Source organism: Vipera ursinii (genome assembly GCF_947247035.1).
Source record: "Vipera ursinii genome assembly, chromosome: 2".
NCBI lineage: Eukaryota > Metazoa > Chordata > Lepidosauria > Squamata > Viperidae > Vipera > Vipera ursinii.
This window is the reverse complement of record NC_139513.1, coordinates 25,206,350-25,226,542: the sequence shown is the minus strand read 5'-3', so window position 1 is coordinate 25,226,542 and position 20,193 is coordinate 25,206,350. Positions and strand designations below refer to the sequence as shown.

General features: G+C 44.1%; 1 protein-coding gene across 5 annotated transcripts; it reads right to left on the bottom strand.

Annotated features, from left to right (window-relative positions):
- Positions 1 to 958: 958 nt before the first annotated feature.
- On the bottom strand, positions 959 to 18,798 carry ZNF692 (zinc finger protein 692). 5 transcript variants are annotated; one of them, XM_083354258.1, is made up of 12 exons: positions 18,555 to 18,798; positions 17,214 to 17,413; positions 16,509 to 16,540; positions 15,006 to 15,533; positions 14,185 to 14,233; positions 12,661 to 12,801; positions 10,804 to 10,944; positions 9,084 to 9,146; positions 7,042 to 7,120; positions 5,998 to 6,112; positions 4,455 to 4,554; positions 959 to 4,071 (listed from the first exon to the last, which is right to left on the bottom strand). In XM_083354258.1, exons 1-12 carry the CDS (start codon positions 18,618 to 18,620, stop codon positions 3,753 to 3,755), a joined length of 1,833 nt encoding a protein of 610 aa, XP_083210384.1. In that variant the 5' UTR covers positions 18,621 to 18,798; the 3' UTR covers positions 959 to 3,752. The 5 variants fall into 5 exon arrangements, with proteins under 5 accessions (XP_083210384.1, XP_083210385.1, XP_083210386.1 ...); XM_083354259.1 differs by having other exon boundaries at positions 960 to 4,071; positions 17,214 to 17,614; XM_083354260.1 differs by having other exon boundaries at positions 960 to 4,071; positions 17,214 to 17,614; positions 18,371 to 18,797.
- Between the last annotated feature and the right edge of the window lie 1,395 nt (positions 18,799 to 20,193).

The following is a 20,193-nucleotide window of genomic DNA, read 5'->3' as shown; positions in this document are numbered from 1 at the left end:
AGGGTTTCAGCAGACAGAAGGCATACCTCCTGAAGACGATTATATGAAGCATTGGAAATTTGTTCTAAATATTTATCTTCATTACCTCTCTGTTTTGAAAACTGGTTTAGCTTCAAACTTGAGAGGGTTGGAAATTCCTTTGCATTCACATTTTTAGTAGGCGAAATACTCACAGTTTGTTTTAAACCTGCGGTGGGGAGGTAGGAAACAATTGTCTTGTTTCTTTGCCTCTTTTGGATTATAGGTTCCAGTGGCATGGCTTGTGCTAAACGAGGTCTTTTCTTGCCTTTAACCACAGGAATTGCTGCCTTTTTGTTAGAAACAGCTGCTTTTCTTAGGAGCCGACATAGTTGAATCCCATCTGGCCAGGTGGGGTAGCCTCCCTTACTGCAAGGTTCAGATGCAGGCAGCGAGCCGCAGAGTGGCAGAGCAGGCAGGCAGGCACCTCCATGTAAATGAAGAAAAATCTTGGAATGTACACAGCTAAATTCAATTCCCTAAGAAGCTCAGTCTTCTTATCGAACAACACAACTTTTAAATCTTTACTAGGCTATAAGACATAATACTTATGCAGTGTCTGAAATCTCCAAGGGAAGCAGCCAGAGAAAGCAGGAGTTGTTACTCGGCGTAGCTCTTCCTCCGCCTTTCCCTTAATTAGAAGAAATAAGATAATTTTTGCTAAACTGAAGTTTGTCCCAATAAAATAGATTCAGCAAATTTGGTTTTAAGCCTTTGATTTATTTATTTTTATTTATTTTATTTTAATTCCATTTATATCCCGCCCTTCTCCGAAGACTCAGGGCGGCTTACAAGCTTAGCAGTAGCCTTCATTCTATGTATACGCCTGCTTATTAGGGCTTTTCACACACACACACCCCAAGCGGCATTATTACAAAGTCAGCTTATTGCCCCCAACAATCTGGGTCCTCATTTTACCTACCTCGGAAGGATGGAAGGCTGAGTCAACCTTGAGCCTGGTGGGATGCGAACCTGCACTAATTGCAGGCAGCTGGTGTTACTTAAGGAGGCATTAGCTCCACCAAGGCTCAAGGCTTATTTGTTTCCCGAAACATATAGAAGACAACTGTATGGACTGAGAACTCTTGGTGTGATGTCTCACTATAGCTGCCGGGTTAAGAAAATTCCTTGGATTTAAATCTATACATTTCTAGGACTCCAGTATGGCTATGTTTGGCATGGCTTGACATAAAACTGGGCATAACTACCCAAAACCTTATGAAATTAAAACACTGTACTTATAGATACACTGGAGCATATTTCCCAAACTTATGAATGCCAAGGTTTTTTATTTCAACAAAAATGAGACTGTGAGGAATCAGTCACTCTTACACTCCAAATGAGGCGGCGTAGGACCTCATACAGAGAAGCCGCAGAAGCATTCCTTTAACGAGAGATGTAAATGCTGCAGAGATGGCACCATTACATAAGGAATGCTCAGAGCCCTCCGACCACAGCCTTTTAATACATATATGTCTCTCAACATCTTAGAAATGAGTCAAAGGAGTAATATATTAGACTTATGAGCTTTCCTAAGCCTGGTAGGCATGTCTTCTGGGTCTCCTGAAAAAGGAGAAATCTAGATCCCGTGTTATTTGAGGGTTGAACTTGAAGTCCTCATCGCAAGATGTTTTGCTTTTCAGTGTTTATATAATCCTGAGAGTATGAAGAAAGCTGTCTTTTAATTATCACCACTCAATACAATTCTTATTCGTCCTTTGATGGCAAAGCTCCATGTACTGGAAGCTGACTTCACCCTAAACTTTGGGGTAGGAATATCCAAAATAGGTAGGAATTGAGGCTGATGAGGCATAAAGAGTCTAAAAAATACAGTTTATCGGGAAGGAAGAATCAAGGTTGGCACAAATGCTAGATTGCATCTTTAAATTGCAGCTTCCTTCCCTCCATTTTTGACTAGTAAACTATTTTTCTGACTCCTGGTTTGACTTAAAAAAAATCTGAAGTGCAACATCCTGTTTCCGGGGGGGGGGGGGAGTGAAGCAGGGAAGTGCAGCTCTGCTTGGCAAATATGACACATCTTTCTGGCTCTGTGGAGCACAACAGCGAAAACTATTCCTATTAATGACTGTTATTACAGTTTAAAATCTGGGCCGGCTAGACAGGAGTGGAAAGTTAATCAGAATAATGTGCATTTAATAGTGACATACTAATAGAAAAATAGTATCATATGAAATTGTCAGTGGAATACGGCCTTCCAAGAAACTCCGTTTCCACTTAAAAAGTATATTACTTGTAACCTTTTTTTTATACAGCCATAGATACCTCCTGACGATTTTAAGCTTCAATGTTTGTGAACTGTGCCATGTGGTTGTCAAAAGTTCATACCCACCATTTCAAGTAGCTGGGGCTAAGACTTAAATACTCAACACGTATTTTGCCCCTTGGAAAGTCAATCATTGTGGTTAGCAAAACACAATGGCATAAAATATGCATACCTGCACTGCCCTGTATATAAAAATTGCATCATTTATGCAGACTGCAAAATAGTTCCTAAAAGCTATAGCAGATTCCTTCATATCTTCCATGATCACTGCCTGACTAGGCCAGGTAAAGTCAGGAATGCACCTGTGTTTATGTCAGTTAGCTGTTCTCCATGTCTCCTTAGCCCCTCGCTTTAACGCTCACAATCTACATAAAGGTTTGGTAGCCAATCACAACAGGGTAGGCTTCCGAAAGATCCTGATTGGGCTACAGGCATATCCACAGAATATTCCCTACTTTGGCTCAAAAAGATGTTCCTCCTGGGTCTTTGACCAGACTGGGTGATGCAGCTTTGTTCTCATTTCTGAACCTTGCTGCAGTGTCACACTTTTGTGTCAGGGGCGACATCTTCCCTGCTCGTGTTGACTGATTTTGGTTGCTGTGACATATCCCTTTCCCTGCCAATGTCCCTCCATGGCCATTTAATTTTGTGCTATTCAACTAACATGACGACAGGACCAAACCGCTGATCAGCTCTGTGGAGAAGCAAACGCTGCCACACCTATACCCTTCTGTGAGATGTTGCCGTGGCCTCCAGGCCAGGATATTTATTTTTAGAGTTCTGACAGGTAGGTCACCATACAAAGGCTCAAATCTACTGACCAGAGGACTTTGAGGAGCAGCTCACCTGTCAGACGATGTAAAACAAATATCCAGACATGGAGATGGCTCTGCTACAGTCTGACAAACAGATTGACCTAAGACTTCTAGAATAGAGGTTCGGATAGATGGCTAAACTCACTGCTCTACCCATTTGTCCAAGCTTGTCTCTTGCCCCACCTCTAGCACCGTCCTATGTTAAAGGGTATAATTAGCACGGCCAATGTTTTTCCCACTGGCTGAGAAATCCACCAATTCTTGCAGCTGAACTTGCCCTGCAGTAAACAGGACAGCACCGTTCACCAGCCTCATTCGTGAAACAGGAGAGACCAGCTGTGTAGATAGAACAAATTATGCCAGTGTACTTTGGTTCACCCACAGATGGAAGGAAAACACATCAAACTGGCTCTCATCCTGGAGCCAGGCAGGGCAGAACCCCAAGATTGTCTTTTTATTCCAGAACTGAGCCCAGAGGAGCCGAGTGAAAGATTGTGATGGGTGGGATCTTTGTTTTAGAGGCTGGGGCCCCATGTGTCTTTGCTGATTTTCTAATCTGCTGACATAATGCAATCGGCCTGTAGGAAATGTCGGGAATTCTCTCCACTGTTGCTTTCCTCCTTCATCTTGGCCCTCTATTCAATGATGACGGTAATTGCAAGGGCAGGAGGCTCCACCCCTTTCCCCATGTCACATTGCTGAGTCTGAACTGGGTTTGCCATTGGCTCTGCTGCAAGCGGAGAGCTCAGCGGGGGCGGCTCCTGTGCTGGCGGGAGAGGCCCGGTGGCCCCCTCGGGATGGCTCTTACTCTTGTGCGCAGTGACGTTGTCCTTCTTCTCAAACTTCTTGCCACAAAGGTCGCAGGAGAACTGGTAGAAGGAGTCGGCATCATGCTTCTTCATGTGCCAGTTCAAGGACGCTTTTTGGCGGCAGGTGAAACCACAGATCTCACACCTAGGTGAAAAGGAAGGGGGCGGTTCACCAAAAAAGGAAAGAGGGCTGCCAGAAATAGGGGATAAAATCCAGCCTTGACTCTCCCAATCACCCTCCTCACCACAGGGAAGGGTCGTTTTTGTACAACACGGCTGGGCAATTCTTTTGCTGGCTCTGGCTGAATGACCAAGTTGGTGAAGCAGAGCAGAAAATCAATACAATGTAAGATTACCCATACAAAGTGGGATTGAGAAAAACCCCTGCTTTATGCCTTACTGGGAAGGCTTCTCAGTTGTTGATTGTGAGAAGAAGGATGCTGGATTTGATGATCTTGATCCAGCAGGCCCCTCCGATTGTGCTTACTCATTTCTGCAACAGGGGAAAGCCTTGTGGGGCATACTCACTGTAGGGGCTTTTCTCCAGTGTGGATCCGCCTGTGGATAATCAAATTACTGCTCGTTCGGAAGGAGCGGGCGCAGAATTCACATATGTAGTCCCTTTTATCTGCAAGTAAGGGCACAATAAGTCACTGGCCAGCCTGATCCTAAAGGCACAGCCTTCATTATAGTTATGAGCAACCTATAAATCTCCCCCTCCCCACAATACTACACTTAGGGTTGATCCAAAATGTTTTTTGCTGCCTGCTTTTCCCTTTTTATTCCAAGCTCAGAAGTTATCCAACTTAGTTCCTGAATCTGATTTCTATGCTGAGGACAGGACCACATCATAATGAAACCTGATTTTTAAACAGTTCACTTTTAAACAGTTCAACAGAAACTGAATTAACAAACAATTGAGAATTTTCACGGGGGGGGGGGGAACAATGCAAAACCACACCAACAAGCTCTCCAGTGCTCAACCCAAGTTGCTCCATGAGTTTGATTTTTTTTTCCCCATGGAAATATAAGTTGAGTTTGAGTCAAATAAGAGGACAACCGAAGTAAGGACTGGCAGGAAACAGTGGCAGTGGGGTGAGTCTAAAGGGGATGTTCTGTGTGTCTGTCTGTTCCTGGTGTTGGGTTTTGCCCTTGTTCTTCCGATCTGATGTATCTAATGGTTTCTTTTGGTATGGCGCTACGTCTTTTGTGGGTGTTCTCTGATCAGCTCTTGAAAAGAAACCTGTAGCTTTCCACAATGAAAATATAAAATCAAATTTGGACGATAAACGGAGGATTCTCTCCAAATGAATATACCGTGTTAGTTTTGGAAATGCAGCAGAATTGCTGGATATTATTATTATTTTTTTGCAGAGGTTGCACAACATGTTAAATCATAGATCAGAATAACCAAATACAATCACTATAGTCACATGACATGCTTTATCACCCAAAATCATCCATGTGAGGGCCTAATGTGATGGTCTTATCCTCACAACCATTGGCTTCTCACCAGAGGCTGAAGGACAAATGATTCATCATTATGGCCTGTTTTAACCTCTTCTCTCCCGAAAACTTTCCAGGATATTTCCTTTTTGCCACCCAGTGGCCTTTTGTAAGCTTGTAAGCCGCCCTGAGTCTTCGGAGAAGGGCGGGATATAAATGGAATTTAAAAAAAATTGTTTTATAAGGTATGACAACCTGTCAAAGGCCACTAAAGAACTTTTCTGTCTGGAAAGAATCGGAACCTATCAGCATCCGACATTATCACTGGTGAACGGACAACCTGGTGCCCTCTATGTGCTCAGGAGCACAACTCACAGAATGCCTTGACCATTGGTTAGACCAGACATGTCAAACTCGCGATGTCACGTAACGTCGCGCAACATATCGGAACTTTTTCCCCATTGCCGGCAATGGGGTGGGTGCGGTATCCTCGTGATGCGTCCGGCCAGTGGGCCGGCAGTTGGACACTCCTGGGTTAGACAGACTGCCAGGACAATGAAAGTTGTAGCTCAAAACGTTTAGCGGGCATCAAATGGATGAAAGGCACATTGTTAAGACTGCTCACCACTGTGCAGTTTCTCATGTTCTTTGAGATGTTTCTTGAAGTTGAAGGATTTGCCGCAGCTGGGATCAGAGCAGGTAAAGGTCTTTTGGTGAACATGCTGATATTTCTTGTGGTGCTGGAAGATGAGGGGGAAAAAAATAGCCCAGAGAGAATATAAGGCTCTAAAATCTGTACTGCTCCTTAGCTTAGATCAGTGGTTATCCACCTTTTCTTCACCATGGACCCCCCCAAGACTTAACTCAAGATCTAAGTCATAACATTTCTTCAAGCCTTTGTGGACCCCCTGTGATGGCTTCAGGGCTCCCAGGGGTCTGTGAATCACAGGGTGACAACCACTGATTTAGATAATCCAAAGGAAGATTTTTTAGTAGCATAAGGCATACACAGTGATGAGATTCTGTAGCAGCTGGACCATGCATCCCTTCTATTTCTCTGGATGATGCTTCTAAAGCAGACATGTCAAACACAAGGCCCGGGGGCCGGATCCGGCCCACGAAGTGGTTTCATGTGGCCCATGAAGCCATCCTGGAAACAGTGAGGGAACGTCCCCCACTGCCTCGGCCCTGGCCCAGAGACCCTCCTTCTGCCAGAGACCCTCAGATCTGTCCCACTCCTGCCCAGGCCCCCATAGGCACCCTTGAGGCGAATGATGTAGAGCTGGCCACGCCCACCCAGTAGGCCATACGCACTCTAGCCACGCCCACCCAGTAGGCCACACCCACCCTGGCCACACCCACCTGGCCCCCTGAGAGCCATCGCAATGCTGATGCAGCCCTCAATGAAATTGAGTTTGACACCCCTGTTCTAAAGTAAAGTGGGGAACCTTTTCTGGTATAAAATCTAAGATTGGTAGTTTTCTATTAACTTTGCTACTTCTGGTCCAACCAGATGCCAACAAACAGGGCATTATCTAAAGTGTCACCCAGTTGCTTGACTCCACAGTACTGACACTTTGGAAAAATTTAAATGAAAGACAGAAGTTTTGTCAGTCACTTGTATCCAACCGAAGAGACCGGTGACTATTGCTGTTCCTCCTTCACTTACATTCAAGTATTGGCGATTGGAGAAAATTTTCCCACAACCATCATAGTCACAAAGGAGAATCTCTCGCTTGGCTGCCTTCCTGCGAAGAAAGGCAAAGACAGAACAGACAGGAATGCCAAAAGGAAGAGGAAACATATTAAATCTCCAGGCTGAAGATGCACAACTGATTTGTAGAACGGTCTAACACAACTTTCGGGGTACTCTAGCTCAACATACAGAAGCATTTTATAGATATCTCTCCCACCCCAAAGTAAACAAACCTGGTTTGTTTAGAACAGGGCTTTTCAACCTTTTCACCCATTGTACCACTTTTAGGATATGGCAACATCCGAGTATCACCAGTCGCCTAGCACGGTGTCAAAAACTTGGGTGACCGAAAAAAAGGAAAAAGGAAAAAAATGAAGTACAGGTAGTCCTTGACTTACAACAGTTCGCTTAGCGACTGTTCGAAGTTACAATGGCACTGAAAAAAGCGCCCCCCAAGCCACAGCCGAGCAAGACACCTGCCTGCCTGCCCGGTGGCGCTCTTCCTCCTGTCCGAGGTTTTCATTGTTGTGAGCATTTCTGTTTAGGATTGGCAGCAGGGGGTGGGGTGGAGTGGTGTTTGGTTTTTATTCCCCCCACCTCTGCTGGGTGGTTGCAGCAGGTTTTGGTCACTTCACATGACCCTGGGACACTGTCACCGTCATAAATATGAATCAGTTGCCAAGCATCTGAATGTAAATCACAAGACCCTGGAGATGCTGCAACATTCCAGCTGATTGGTGCTTCTTCTGGGCTCAGCAGAAGCGCCAGGATCAGCGCCGAGCTCCAGCTGGAACCTGGCGCTGATCCTGGCGCTTCCGCTGAGCCCTGCAGCTCCAGCCATCTCTTGCTTAGACTTGTGTGGTGCTGCCAGCGGTTCAGCTCATTCCCCTCTCCCGCTACCACTTTTCTAGGTTGGTTGCATACCACCCGCTAGGTGCCAATGTACCACAGGTGGTACCACTGGTTGAAAAGCCCTGGTTTAGAAATCTTGATGGGTTAAAAAATAATTTGGGCAAAGATAGTTAAATATCTCATTTTACTTAAACTGCAACCAGTGTGATTTTAATCAAACTCATTTGATAGAAAAATAGATTAATTGACAGTTTTGGGAAAGCAGCTTCCCCCAAAATACTTCACTAGATGTTTTCAGTCTGTAACATTTGAAGTCTCCATGATTCCAAGGAAAAGGTAATTGAAATAATCCATTAGGTTTTTAATAAATTTTTTTATTATTAGATAAAGGTTACATGCGTATGATTTTTTTTTAAATTTCTGGCTTTGCTAATCCTGAAAAGCTATGTTGAGCCTTGCTAGCTGCTCTTCTCCCTCTTTGAACGTTGTAACTCAGGCATGTCAAACTCGTGACGTTGCATGACGTCGCGCAATATCGGGACTTTTTCCCCATTGCTGGCAAGGGGGTGGGCGCGGTTTTGGCATGACGCATCCGGCCCACGGGCCAGCAGTTTGACATGCCTGTTGTAGCTGTTCCTTGGGGTGCAGCCGTTCCTTCTTTTTCTAATGAGCAAAAGCCATGGTAGTGCAATGGTCAGAATGCAGTATTGCAGGCTAACTCTGCCAACTGCCAGCAGTTCAATCCTGACCGGTTCAAGGTGGACTCAGTCTTCCATCTTTCCAAGGTCAGTAAAATGAAGACCCAGTTTGTTGGGGGCAATATGCTGCCTTTGTAAACCACTTAGAGAGGGCTGTGAAACACTATGAAGCGGTATATAAGTCTAAGTGCTATTGCTAATGAAGATTTTTTTATTTAACGATGCATTATTTTCATTGTTGTATGCTGCTTTGAGCTTGTTGGACTAAACAGCATATAAACTGCAGTGTGTAAGCAGGATGGATGGATAAATAAATAGAGAGGCAATAAATAGGCAAGCCGATAATCTTTGCCAGTCTTGCAGCTATAACCAACCTACGTAAACTTCCTATAAGCTTTCCTTTTTACTTTTGGTCCACATTGGTTGAGGATATCATGAGGATATCAACCATGGACCTGAACTTACCTGATTCTCTTAGGACCAATTTGGGACATGTCTTCATCTCCTGGCTGTACCTGCTTCTTGCAGCTAGAAAGAGAGATTGGGATTGCTTTTCATGAAAACTGGGCTAAAATGGCAATAAAAAACATAGAATCAATCAATGACTCAAATCAGTCAATAATAAAAACAAACATTTCTACACAAGGTTTTGGGCTGACAAATAGTGGGAATGGAAATGCCTGGAAGAAAAATGAAGGAACTGATAAACCTTTTTAGGTTTAACCCTGGATGGGTCAAACCAATTTCATACTGTAGACTAGTCTGCATTTCTACTTTGATGGTACTCTATTTTTTAAGGCAGAGGTGCAAAACCTGAACCTTAGGGCAGAACATGGCTCTAAATGCTTTGGTTATAGCCCAGACTCTTCCTTGACAGACTATAATTCTTAGGACAATAATGGTAGGAAACTACTGACTATGCGAAAGGTGACCATGTTGTGTTGAACAGTATAATTATATTTTTAAGAGTCAGTTTGGTGTAATGGTTATGCTATAAAGGGCCGCAGAGTCTCAAAAGAAATGTTGCAGCATAACATTTTAGTAGCATTAGGGCCATCTTTAGTACCTAACAACTGAAAAGACACACATCTGGGGCATTTTGGATAACTATTTGACTCCAATGACGTTTAAAATGCAGTGTCTTATCATAACCCTGTTATATTCCAGGTAAGTGTCGAAGGATTTCCTATAGGATGACAGCACCAATTTGATCTTGACTATTTTTCGAAACACTTGGTTAGATTTGGGTAGAAGTCTATCAAGAAACTCCAGGACTGTAAATAAAATGGGAAGTTTTGTGAAATATCCCAAATGTAGGCAATGCTAAGCCACTTCCTGCCTTGCTATTGATTTGTTTAATTTTAACTGGTACAGTATGTATTGTTAAAATCACCTAGCTTGAGTGTTTATTTGAGGTGCTCTATTCCAATGTTTCTCAACCTTGGCAAATGTGCTGGACCAGTATATATTCAGCTGCTTCATTTTATATCTAGTTTAGGAATTAAGAACTGTGTTAGTGTATTCAGCATTTACAGGGTTAATTCAGCACCCTTAGTAGCTTTGTATGTAAGAACATGTAGCATTTACAGGGTTAAATGTTATTTCCTCAAGAGATGCCTTATGGGAATTGTAGTCTAGCTGTTTAGTGAATACCATGCTTTCTAGTTAAGTGGGTGGAGCTTTAGTTTATTACAGGATTTCCTGGCAGTGTGCCAGGCTGGTAACTTCTTTGTTCTAACCAACTATGCAACACGCGTGACAAACAGCTGTGATCCAGTATAGCTGGAATGGGGAAATCACTCCTTTTTTACCTACGAAAATGGACAGAAAAGATTGTACCAGGCCAGTCCACAGCAAAGTAAGTTTGCCTAGATTATCTGGAAATAAAATCTTTCTAAACACCATTTCGTTGAGTTATACTGAATGATTCCTGAACTTAAGAAGCATCTTGGTTTTGGGAGTCAAAACAGCAAATTTAAGATATGTGGACATCGCCTCCAAGAATTCTGGGAGTTGAAGTCCATATGCCATCAAGTTGCTAAGACTGGGAAGAACTCTTCTATTCCATACCTCACCTGGCAGGCGTTGCATGTGAAGTGGTATACAAATGATTACAGAAAATACTTCCTTGTTGATCTCTCATTATCCACACTGAACTGGATTTAAAATCTTCTAATTTCATTACCTATCCAAGGAAGGCTGATAATTTTCATCTCGCAGGTCATCCATGTACACCACATTATCCTCCTCTGTGAAATCTTCTGCTTCTTCCTCCTCTGGTGGACCAGACTCGGATTCTAGTGTCTCCCCTGGTAGGGTTAAAATCCTAAAGAAAATACAAAAAAATGAAAGGCTAAGATTGACTCCACAAAGATCCTTCATTCTGGATTAACCTTGACTTGTTTGGTATATTCCTCCTTTTTCAGCTGATGTGGCTATTGATCAAGAATGGTAGGAGCTGTAAGTCAAGCCAAGCCTCACACTATTTTAATTAAGAGATCTGAAGCAGCTTTCCCCTAGTGGTCATCCTTCAGATATATGGACTTCAACTCCCAGAATTCCTCTGCCAATATGTTGTCACTGCTGAACTTTCTGGAATATCTAGAGAACACAACATTGGGAAAGTCTGAGCTAAAAACTAAACCTGTGCAGCTGGTCAGAGATACCGCAAGCAGAATACTTGACTTCTTGCGCTAGCAATTAAGTTATTAAATTAGTTGCACTCCTACCTTCTCTTGTTGATGGTAAATGGGGTGGTGGTGGTGGAAAATCTGGGAGAACTCAAATCCTGCTATGCTGCCTCATTGTGGCAAGGGGTGGTGGGTCTGTGTGTGTTTTTGGAAGGATGAGCAAAGAACAATGAGATGATTTGCCAAAAGAATATATTCTCAGCAGGATTATTCAAGACATGAGAGTCATCCTAGCTTCCAGTTAAAGCAAGCAAGGCAGCAAGACAGGTAGTCCTCAACTTGTGACCCCAATTGAGCTCAAAATTTATGTCGTTAAGTGATAAATTTGTTAAGTGAGTTTTGCCCCATTTTATGACACTTCTGGCCACAATTGTTAAGTGAATCACTGAAGTTGTTAAATTAGTAACACAGTTGTTAAGTGAATCGGGCTTCCCCATTGTCTTTGCTTACCAGAAGGTAGCAAAAGGTGATCACATGATCCCAGGACACCGCAACAGTCATAAACATGAACCAGCTGTCAAGCATCCAAATGGTAAATCATGTGACTATGGGGATGCTGCTGCCACAGTCATAAGGGTGAAAAATGGTCATAAGTCACTTTTTTCAGTGCCGCAGTAGCTTCGAATGGTCACTAAATGAACTGTTGTAAGTCGAGGACTACCTGTATAGGCAGTTATAATATGATAAAATGCAGCAGGCAGATGATCACTTTAGTGACAATGGCGTAAGGCAGGGGTGTCAAACTGCCGGCCTGCGGGCCGAATGTGTCATACTGAAACTGCGCCAACCCCAGCTCTGGCAATGGGGAACAAGCCGCGATACATCATGACACATCACGTGACGTGGCAAGTTGGACACCCCTGTCATAAGGTATAACTTATTTATTTTATTTATTTTAATCCCATTTATATCCCGCCCTTCTCCGAAGACTCAGGGCGGCTTACAATTTAAGCACAAACCAATGTGCTTAGCAATAGCCTTCATTCTATGTATATGCCTGCTTATTAGGGCTTTTGGGCCCCCCCCCAAGCGGCATTATTACAAAGTCAGCTTATTGCCCCCAAGAATCTGGGTCCTCATTTTACCTACCTCGGAAGGATGGAAGGCTGAGTCAACCTTGAGCCTGGTGGGATGCGAACCTGCACTAATTGCAGGCAGCTGGTTTTACTTAAGGAGGCATGGGAGAAGGCAATAGTCTTCTACAAAGAAAATCACATGGCAGCAAAATAACATGACTGAGGATGGGTCTCTGAGGTCAGACGGCACTCAGTATATTACTGAGAAAGAACTGAGGATCTTTCTAAGTACTAATGGTATTTACGATGTGGCTAGATCAGACATGTCAAACTCACGACGTCACGTGACGTTGTGCAACGAATCGGAGCCTTTTCGCCATTGCCGGCGAATGGGGTGGACGCGGCTTCCAGATGACGCACCCGTCTTGCGGGCTGGCAGTTTGACACCCCTGGGCTAGATTAAAGCCTTCGGGACATCTAGTGGCGGATGTTGCCATACAAAAAGAGAAAATATGAAGTTGCAGAGAGAGTTATGGTGAGCATATGGAACGTAAGAACCAGGAAACACGGAGAAGCTCAATAAAGTGAAGACTGAAACAAATTGACTACAGATCGACACCAGCAGATTGGAATGGACCAGAATTGAACACTTTCAGTTAGAAAATTACACTGCTTGTCACTCAGGGCTTGAAACCAAAGAAGGCCTGGCAGAGCTTTCAGAAGCAGGAAGGATACAGCGGTGCAGTCAGTGATCAAATAAGAACACTGAGTGTCAGAACAAATGGTGGAAATTGCCGAGAAAAATCCAAACCAAGAAAACAAAGATCTTATTAAAAAAAACTTGAAGAATTTTATATTGCCGTTAGAAGAGGCATGAAACCGTATTACAATAACATCTGTAGACATAGAAGATGGAATTATACACAGTAAACCAAGGGGAAAAAAAGATGTCCAAACTGAGGTTGGACATATTGGCTTATTGATTACTGTAGTAACGAGTGAACTCCTGGACTTTCTGAAAGATCAGGCTGAGGACAGATCATTCTGGAAAGGTCTATGTATGTGGCTGCTAAAAGATGGTATCAGTTAGATAGCACATAGCCACTCAATCAATCATTAAAAATGCCCAAACCCCAATCATTTAAGGACATCAGAAAATTTCAGGAATTTATTCTACCACCATCCCGACACACACACACACACACACACACACACACACACACACACAGAGAGAGAGAGAGAGAGAGAGAGAGAGAGGAAAAGATTTTAGTATAAGATGGTGATCTCCCTTCACTACTGAGGTTCAGAACAAATCCATGGGATCATTATTTTCCTCAGTGTCTTTCCAAGGTGTCTTTTGCAACAGGTTTTTTTTTGACAAATGTCACTGTTACAAAAGATACCATCAGTCAAGTGAATCTGAAAGCCATTTGCCCTCAATACGTAGCAAGCAAGGTCCATTTGGACCCTGCTATGATGGTGACGCAGTGGCTCAGTGGGTTAGGACGCTGAGCTTCCATCAGAAGGTCGGCAGTTTGGCGGGTCGAATCCCGAGTGCCACGTAGCAGATTGAGCGCCTGTTACTCGTCCCAGCTTCTGCCAACCTAGCAGTTGGAAAGCACGTAAAAATGCAAGTAGAAAAATAGGGACCACTCTGGTGGGAAGGTAACAGCGTTCTGTGCGCCTTTGGCGTCTAATCATGCCAGCCACATGACCACGGAGACGTCCTCGGACAAGCGCTGGCTCTTCGGCTTTGAAACAGAGATGAGCACCGGCCCCTAGAGTTGGAAACGACTAGCACGCATGTGCGGGGGAACCTTTACCTTTTACCTTTATGATGGCATGAGAGAAGAAATGTACCTTTCAGGCCCTGGAACTTCAGTGCTACCTGGAATCTCATCTGTTACAGCTGCTGCAAGAGAAAACATGGCAGTGTTGGATGGAGAGAGGTGGATCAGCAAGACTTTTTAAGGTAGCCATTTAAACGGACCCTGGACCATGAAGCTCAACAGTAGACATAAATCACTCCCAAGACCATGTTTCTTTCTTTTTTAAAAAATATAGACATCTACTTGGTTCGCTTTTAATAGTCTCTTGCCTGGCTAGAATCTCATTTAGTGGATTAGACAGAGATGTTTTTTGAAAAATACAAGACTCCCTTTCTTTCTTGCTCCCTCAAAATATATATTTTGGTGAGCGAGGCTAGTAAGCCTTGATAGGTTAGTTTCCCCTATATAAGTTCATTTATTTGGTTCTTTACTCAAGAGCAGTGACATTTCTTCTGGTTTCAATATATCTGACCTCCAACTTCAGGCTGCCTTTCTTTTTCAAAATGTACGTCCCTTGCCCTCAATATTGTAAAATTAATTTTAGTGGGGGAAGGAGAAAGATCTAAGCTCACCTCTTAGAATTTTGGACTAAGATTATTTAGGATTACCGGACACACAGTAAAAGTGCTATTGACAGGCTCAAAAGCTTGAAATCTATCAAGGCTCAAAACCTTCTAGCCACAACCCAGATATCCCACAAGAAAAACCCTACCCTGGCCTACTTCTGCCCCATAGCCCCTCCCCGCCATGGAGTGCTTTGCATATCCTACCAATTTGCCACCTTTGCCCAACACAAGTCTAGACTTATAGCCTCCCAATTCTATCAGTGGCTCCTCCAGCCTCTCCCCTCACCTGTCTCATCCGAATTTGTATTGCACAATAATTCTGTCTCCTTCTCCAGATCTGTGCCATTGGCAGGAGACATGCACGTGGTCCTCTCTCTGTCCATACCACATTCCTCATCTTCTTGGGAAGATGATTCCGGCTCGTCCACAGGACAGGGCGAGCTGGAAGCAAGTGCTAACGAAATGGCATGGGCTGCTGCTGCCTTGCGAAGGGAACGCCGGCATCTGGCGACCGGGGAGGGTGGAGGGCTGAGCTTGGAAGTGATGGCTTCCTCCTTTTGCTCCTGTCTGTCACTAGAGGCCTTTTGGCAAAAGGATGGCGGGCTGATCGTTGAGCCGGGGGGACTCCAGATGAAAGTATGACCAGCTAGACACTCCCATTCCAGCTGGCTGCAGACCCTCTCTTGCTCCAGCAAAGCAGGCTTCACAGTGGGGATGAAACCACATTCCTGGCTGTGGTTGTGAGAAAGGACAACCAGATGCTGCAATGCCTCGGAAGGAAAAGCGATGCTGTCAGCAATGAAGCTGTCTGATCCTGAAGAGAGAAGAAAAGAAAAAGAGACTCGGCTTTAACCGGGAAGCAAAACTTCAGTGTGAAATTCCCCACTCCGCCAAGTTCTCAACCCTATTTTTGATCTCAGAAGGAGAAACTGGATTTCGGTTCAAGGAACTATACAATTACAGGTAGTCCTCGACTTATAATGTTCAGTGACTGTTTGAAGTTACAACGGCACTGGAAAAAGTGACGAATGACCGTTTTTCACTTATAACCAGGGTCACGTGATCAAATTTTCAGATGTTTGGCAACTATTTATGACAGCCGCAGTGTCCTGGGATCATGTGATCCCCCTTTGCGACCTTCCGACATTATTATTATTATTACATTTTTATACCGCCCTTCTCCCGAAGGACTCAGGGCGGTGTACAGGGCAATAAATACAAAAAACAGGATACAAAAGTTAAAAGCAAATTAAATAAATGCCCAAGGTTAAAACAATAATTAAGATGTATTAAAACCCCAACCCTAACCCATCAGACCAGGTCAGACTGCTCAAATAGATACGTTTTTAGATCGCGCCGGAAGGAGAGAAGGTCGGGGGCCATCCGGAGCTCAACCGGCAAGCGGTTCCATAGGTCTGGCGCGCCCACAGAGAACGCCCTCCCCCTGGGGGTCACCAATCGGCATTCTTTGATCGGAGGCACCCTGAGGAGGCCCTCTCTGTGGGAGCGCACTGGACGGAGGGAAGTTGACGCCGGCCGCAGGTGTTGCCGTAGGTAATCCGGACCCATGCAGTGGAGAAGCCAGATTCACTTAACAGCTGTGTTACCAACTTAACAACTGCAGTGATTCATTTAATAATTGTGGCAAGAAAGGGCGTAAAATGGAGCAAAACTCGCTTAACAACTCTCTTGCTTAATAACATAAATTTTGGGCTCAATTGCAGCCGCAAGCCAAGGACTACCAGTATAAGCCTCTTCTAGACTATAGATAACCTGTAAGGGTGTTTACCTGTTTTCAATACTGAGGCATGTGAACTGTACCTATAAAAGAAAGATAAGAGGTAGAGTGAGCAGATAGAATAAATTGTGCTTGCACGAGCAAGAATAATCTGTGAGCGGCATCCAGCATACAAGATAATTTTAATAATAAAAATCAGCAGGATCAGAACCTTCTCAAATGTGGAACTTCCATGGGTATGGACTTCAATTGTCAGAATTCTGAGGAGTGACCATACTACCTGTGGAATTCTGGGAGTTGAAGTCCATTTATCTGATAGCTGCCAAGTTTAAGAAACACTGCACTACACCAAACATTTTCCACTGTTTCTGCTAGCTTCTCTTTTAAGGTTCTCCTGGCCAATTAAAGATTGGGCCAAAATAAGAATAGGGAGAAAGGCATTAGAATAACTCAAAACAACGATGGGAGTACAGTAGCTGGTGATGGGAGCGACTCTTTCTCTGTGAGAGGGAGGTGAGCATGCTTATCAATACGCCATTTTGTTTTCTACACTGTGAAATCTCAGCTTGACATTCTCTTCCTCTAAAATAGCAGAAAGGTTGCAACATTTGCCCAAAATCAACCTCCCATTAAAGTAGCATGAGACACGTCACACAGCCCTTCACTTAAAATTCATACAGCCTAAGGTTGAATGTTTAATTAATATTTGGACAAAACCAACAGAGGTAGAAATAGTCATTGCGCACAAAATCTCACCTGTCAAGCAGGTATTTGGCCAGCTGGGAATGGAGAGAAAAACCCAGCTGCTCTTTGAGCTGACACCATTGCTCCAGGTGGCTTCCAATACGGATTCGGCACTTGCTGCGTCGGGCATCCAGTTCTTTACGTTTCTGCTTGCGAATAATCTCGGAAGCCCGCTGGCGGCTATGGCGCCCATGCTCCATCATCTCACTGAACTGGACAGATTGGCAGATTAGGAATCTGCATAGAACAGCCACTGGATCATAAGTACATTACATGCCCACAAAGTGGGATTTGTCTCCAGCCATAGTTGAAGGGTCCAGTGGCTCTGGCCAGCATGGACAGCTCTGCCTTCAGGGGTTGTAGATATTCCAGCTGTGATTCCAACATCAGACCATTTTAGATGACACCACAGCCTAGAAAAAGGTGATCAGTGGGCAACCCTTAGCTGAGGAAGAGGACAAGATGTTATCCCGCGTTCCTGGCCACACATAAACATCAAGATCTCTGTTCCATATTGTAGACCCCAATTTTGGAATTTTGTCCCTGTAATAATTCTTTATAAGCTGATTTAAGAGCACTCCATGATCATGGAAGAGAACTATTTATAATATCACTACATAAAACGTGTTCCTTCTTGAGTGCACGTATATGTATAAAATTCACTTGGAGCAAGCAAAATGGAAACATTTGGAGTTATGTGCTAAGACAGGTATATGGCAGCAAAACTGAATATTTTTTCAAAGTCACCAATATCACTTCTATAAAATTATCTGACCCTCCCTTTTTTGCAAGGGAGATGAATCTTCAAGAAGTGCCTAATGGTAATCATCAGTGGTCTCTCTCTCTCTCTTTTTTTATTAAGAGTGAGCTAAAACAAAAGACAAGATGAAGTTGAAAAGGATGTTCTAGCGCATAGTGGAAAAGCCTCAAAACCTTTCTCTGTTAGTTTTAAGATAAGGTACACTAGATATTTGCAATAAACAGAGAGATGAGTTTATTATTATTATTATTTATGGAGGACCGGGTTCCACTGAATCCATAATTCTTTTATTTATTTTTTTCCACAGTCAGAGGCATATTTAACTGGGGGATAAGTTCGACGTGGTTAAACTTGCGATAATAATCAGGAGACAAAGATTTTAACTTGTACCAAGAGCTAAGGTACTAACACAAGCAGTGAATACCAATTCTGCGCTTGTTCGTTTCAAATCTCGGCGGTCATTCCGGTCCTCCCCTCTCGGCTTCCAAGAAGGAATCTGCAGCATAAGCGGGTCGTTTGGAACACGAAGCGTGTGCAGACGTAGGAGGGGAAAAAAGGAAAAGAAAAAAAAGGGAAAAGGCGGCAGTTCTTACGATCGCAAAGCCGGAGGTGCGCGAGCAGGTTTGGCTTCCCGCTTCGTTCCACACGTTTCCATGCATTTACAGGCGGAAATCCTACGTTGACCCGAGACTCTCCAGCGCGTGTGCCAGGAGAGCTTTTCCCTCTCTTCTGGATGGTTGCGCCTGGCTCCTTTTCACGCGGAACGAAAGGAGCGTCCCCAGGAGCGATCCGAGGTTTCGCTTTACGGCCACCTCGAGGATCATGCACCCGTCCGCCGTCCAGCTCTTGAGGATCAGGTTGCAAATCCCGGATAGACTCGAAAAGCCGCTACACCGCTTGTTGCTGCCCGGCTTGGAAACGGCAACGGCAACAGGAAGGGGCTGGATCAGCCCTCGTGCGTGGCCTGCTTCGGCGGGCGAATCGGAAGAAGCGGCGAAAGGGGAAAAGGAGGACCGCGGCAAATGGAGCTGTGGCTGCGTTTAATTCAAGATGAATTTCTTCCCCTGGAGCAGGGGTAGGCAACCTCGGCTCTTTTATGACTCATGGACTTCAACTCCCAGAATTCCTGAGCCAGCTTGGCTGGCTCAGGAATTCTGGGAGTTGAAGTCCATGAGTCATAAAAGAGCCGAGGTTGCCTACCCCTGCCCTGGAGAGAGATTCAGTCGCCGAAGTACATTTCCTCCGGAGGGTCGGATGGCAGCTTTCCACCGCGAGCCCGACCAGAGTGAGAACTTCCGCATCCTGGACTAGGTTCGGGTTGTTTCCACACTCCCAGCTAAGTCGTGACAGCCACTCTCACTCGAAGTTACCGTTTAGAACAGGGGTCTTCAAACTTGGCCCTTTTATGACTTGTGGACTTCAACTCCCAGAATTCCTCAGCCAGGCACACTGGCTGAGGAATTCTGGGAGTTGAAGTCCACAAGTTATAAAAGGGCCAAGTTTGAAGATCCCTGAAAGACATAAGAGTCGGAACCTTGCCCTGACAAGAACAAGGTGTAAACTGTAATAATCCTTTCAGGTGGAAAAGGACACAATCTTCCAACAATATTTCTGTATTATTTTTTTTTTAACATTGATGCCTTGAAGTATAAAAGCTAACGTTGACGCCTGGAAGTATAAAGTCACGGAATCCATTTTTGAAATCAAGATAATGGTCTCATTTTTAACCATTGTTAACTATCAATAACTTCTACCAAGCTCTGCTTTCATTATTGAAATGATTTTATCAGAACCTCACATTTCAAAGAGTTAGTTTCACAGCCTTTCATACATGGTAGCATGTATGAAAAGTGGCAATTTAGGGGAAAACATTGCATCATAGTCCTTAAGCTACAACTGCAACCGGCACCAGAACTTACATGGCTAAGCAGGGCAGTTGTTAAGTGAGTCATACTTGATTTTAGCACTTAGACTTCTATACCGCTTCATAATGTTTTACAGCCCTCTCTTAAGTGGTTTACAGAATCAGCCTATTGCCCCCAACAATCTGGGTCCTCAGTTTACCAACCTCAGAAGGATGGAAGGCTGAGCCAACCTTGAACTGGTCAGGATCGAAGTGCTGGCAGTTGGCAAAATTAGCCTGCAATACTGTATTCTAGCCACTATGCCAGCACAGATTTTACCACTTCTTTTGCCATGGTTTTAAGCGAATCACTGCAGTTAAGTGAATCA

Coding starts and splice junctions, on each gene's coding strand:
- ZNF692 (XM_083354258.1), bottom strand. CDS start 18,620: ATGCATGGAAACGTGTGGAACGAAGCGGGAAGCCAAACCTGCTCGCGC. Junction 15,534..16,508: donor TGCCTCAGTATTGAAAACAG/GTAAACACCCTT, acceptor TTCTCTCTTCAG/GATCAGACAGCTTCATTGCT. Junction 12,802..14,184: donor GAAGTTCCAGGGCCTGAAAG/GTACATTTCTTC, acceptor ATCCGCCACTAG/ATGTCCCGAAGGCTTTAATC.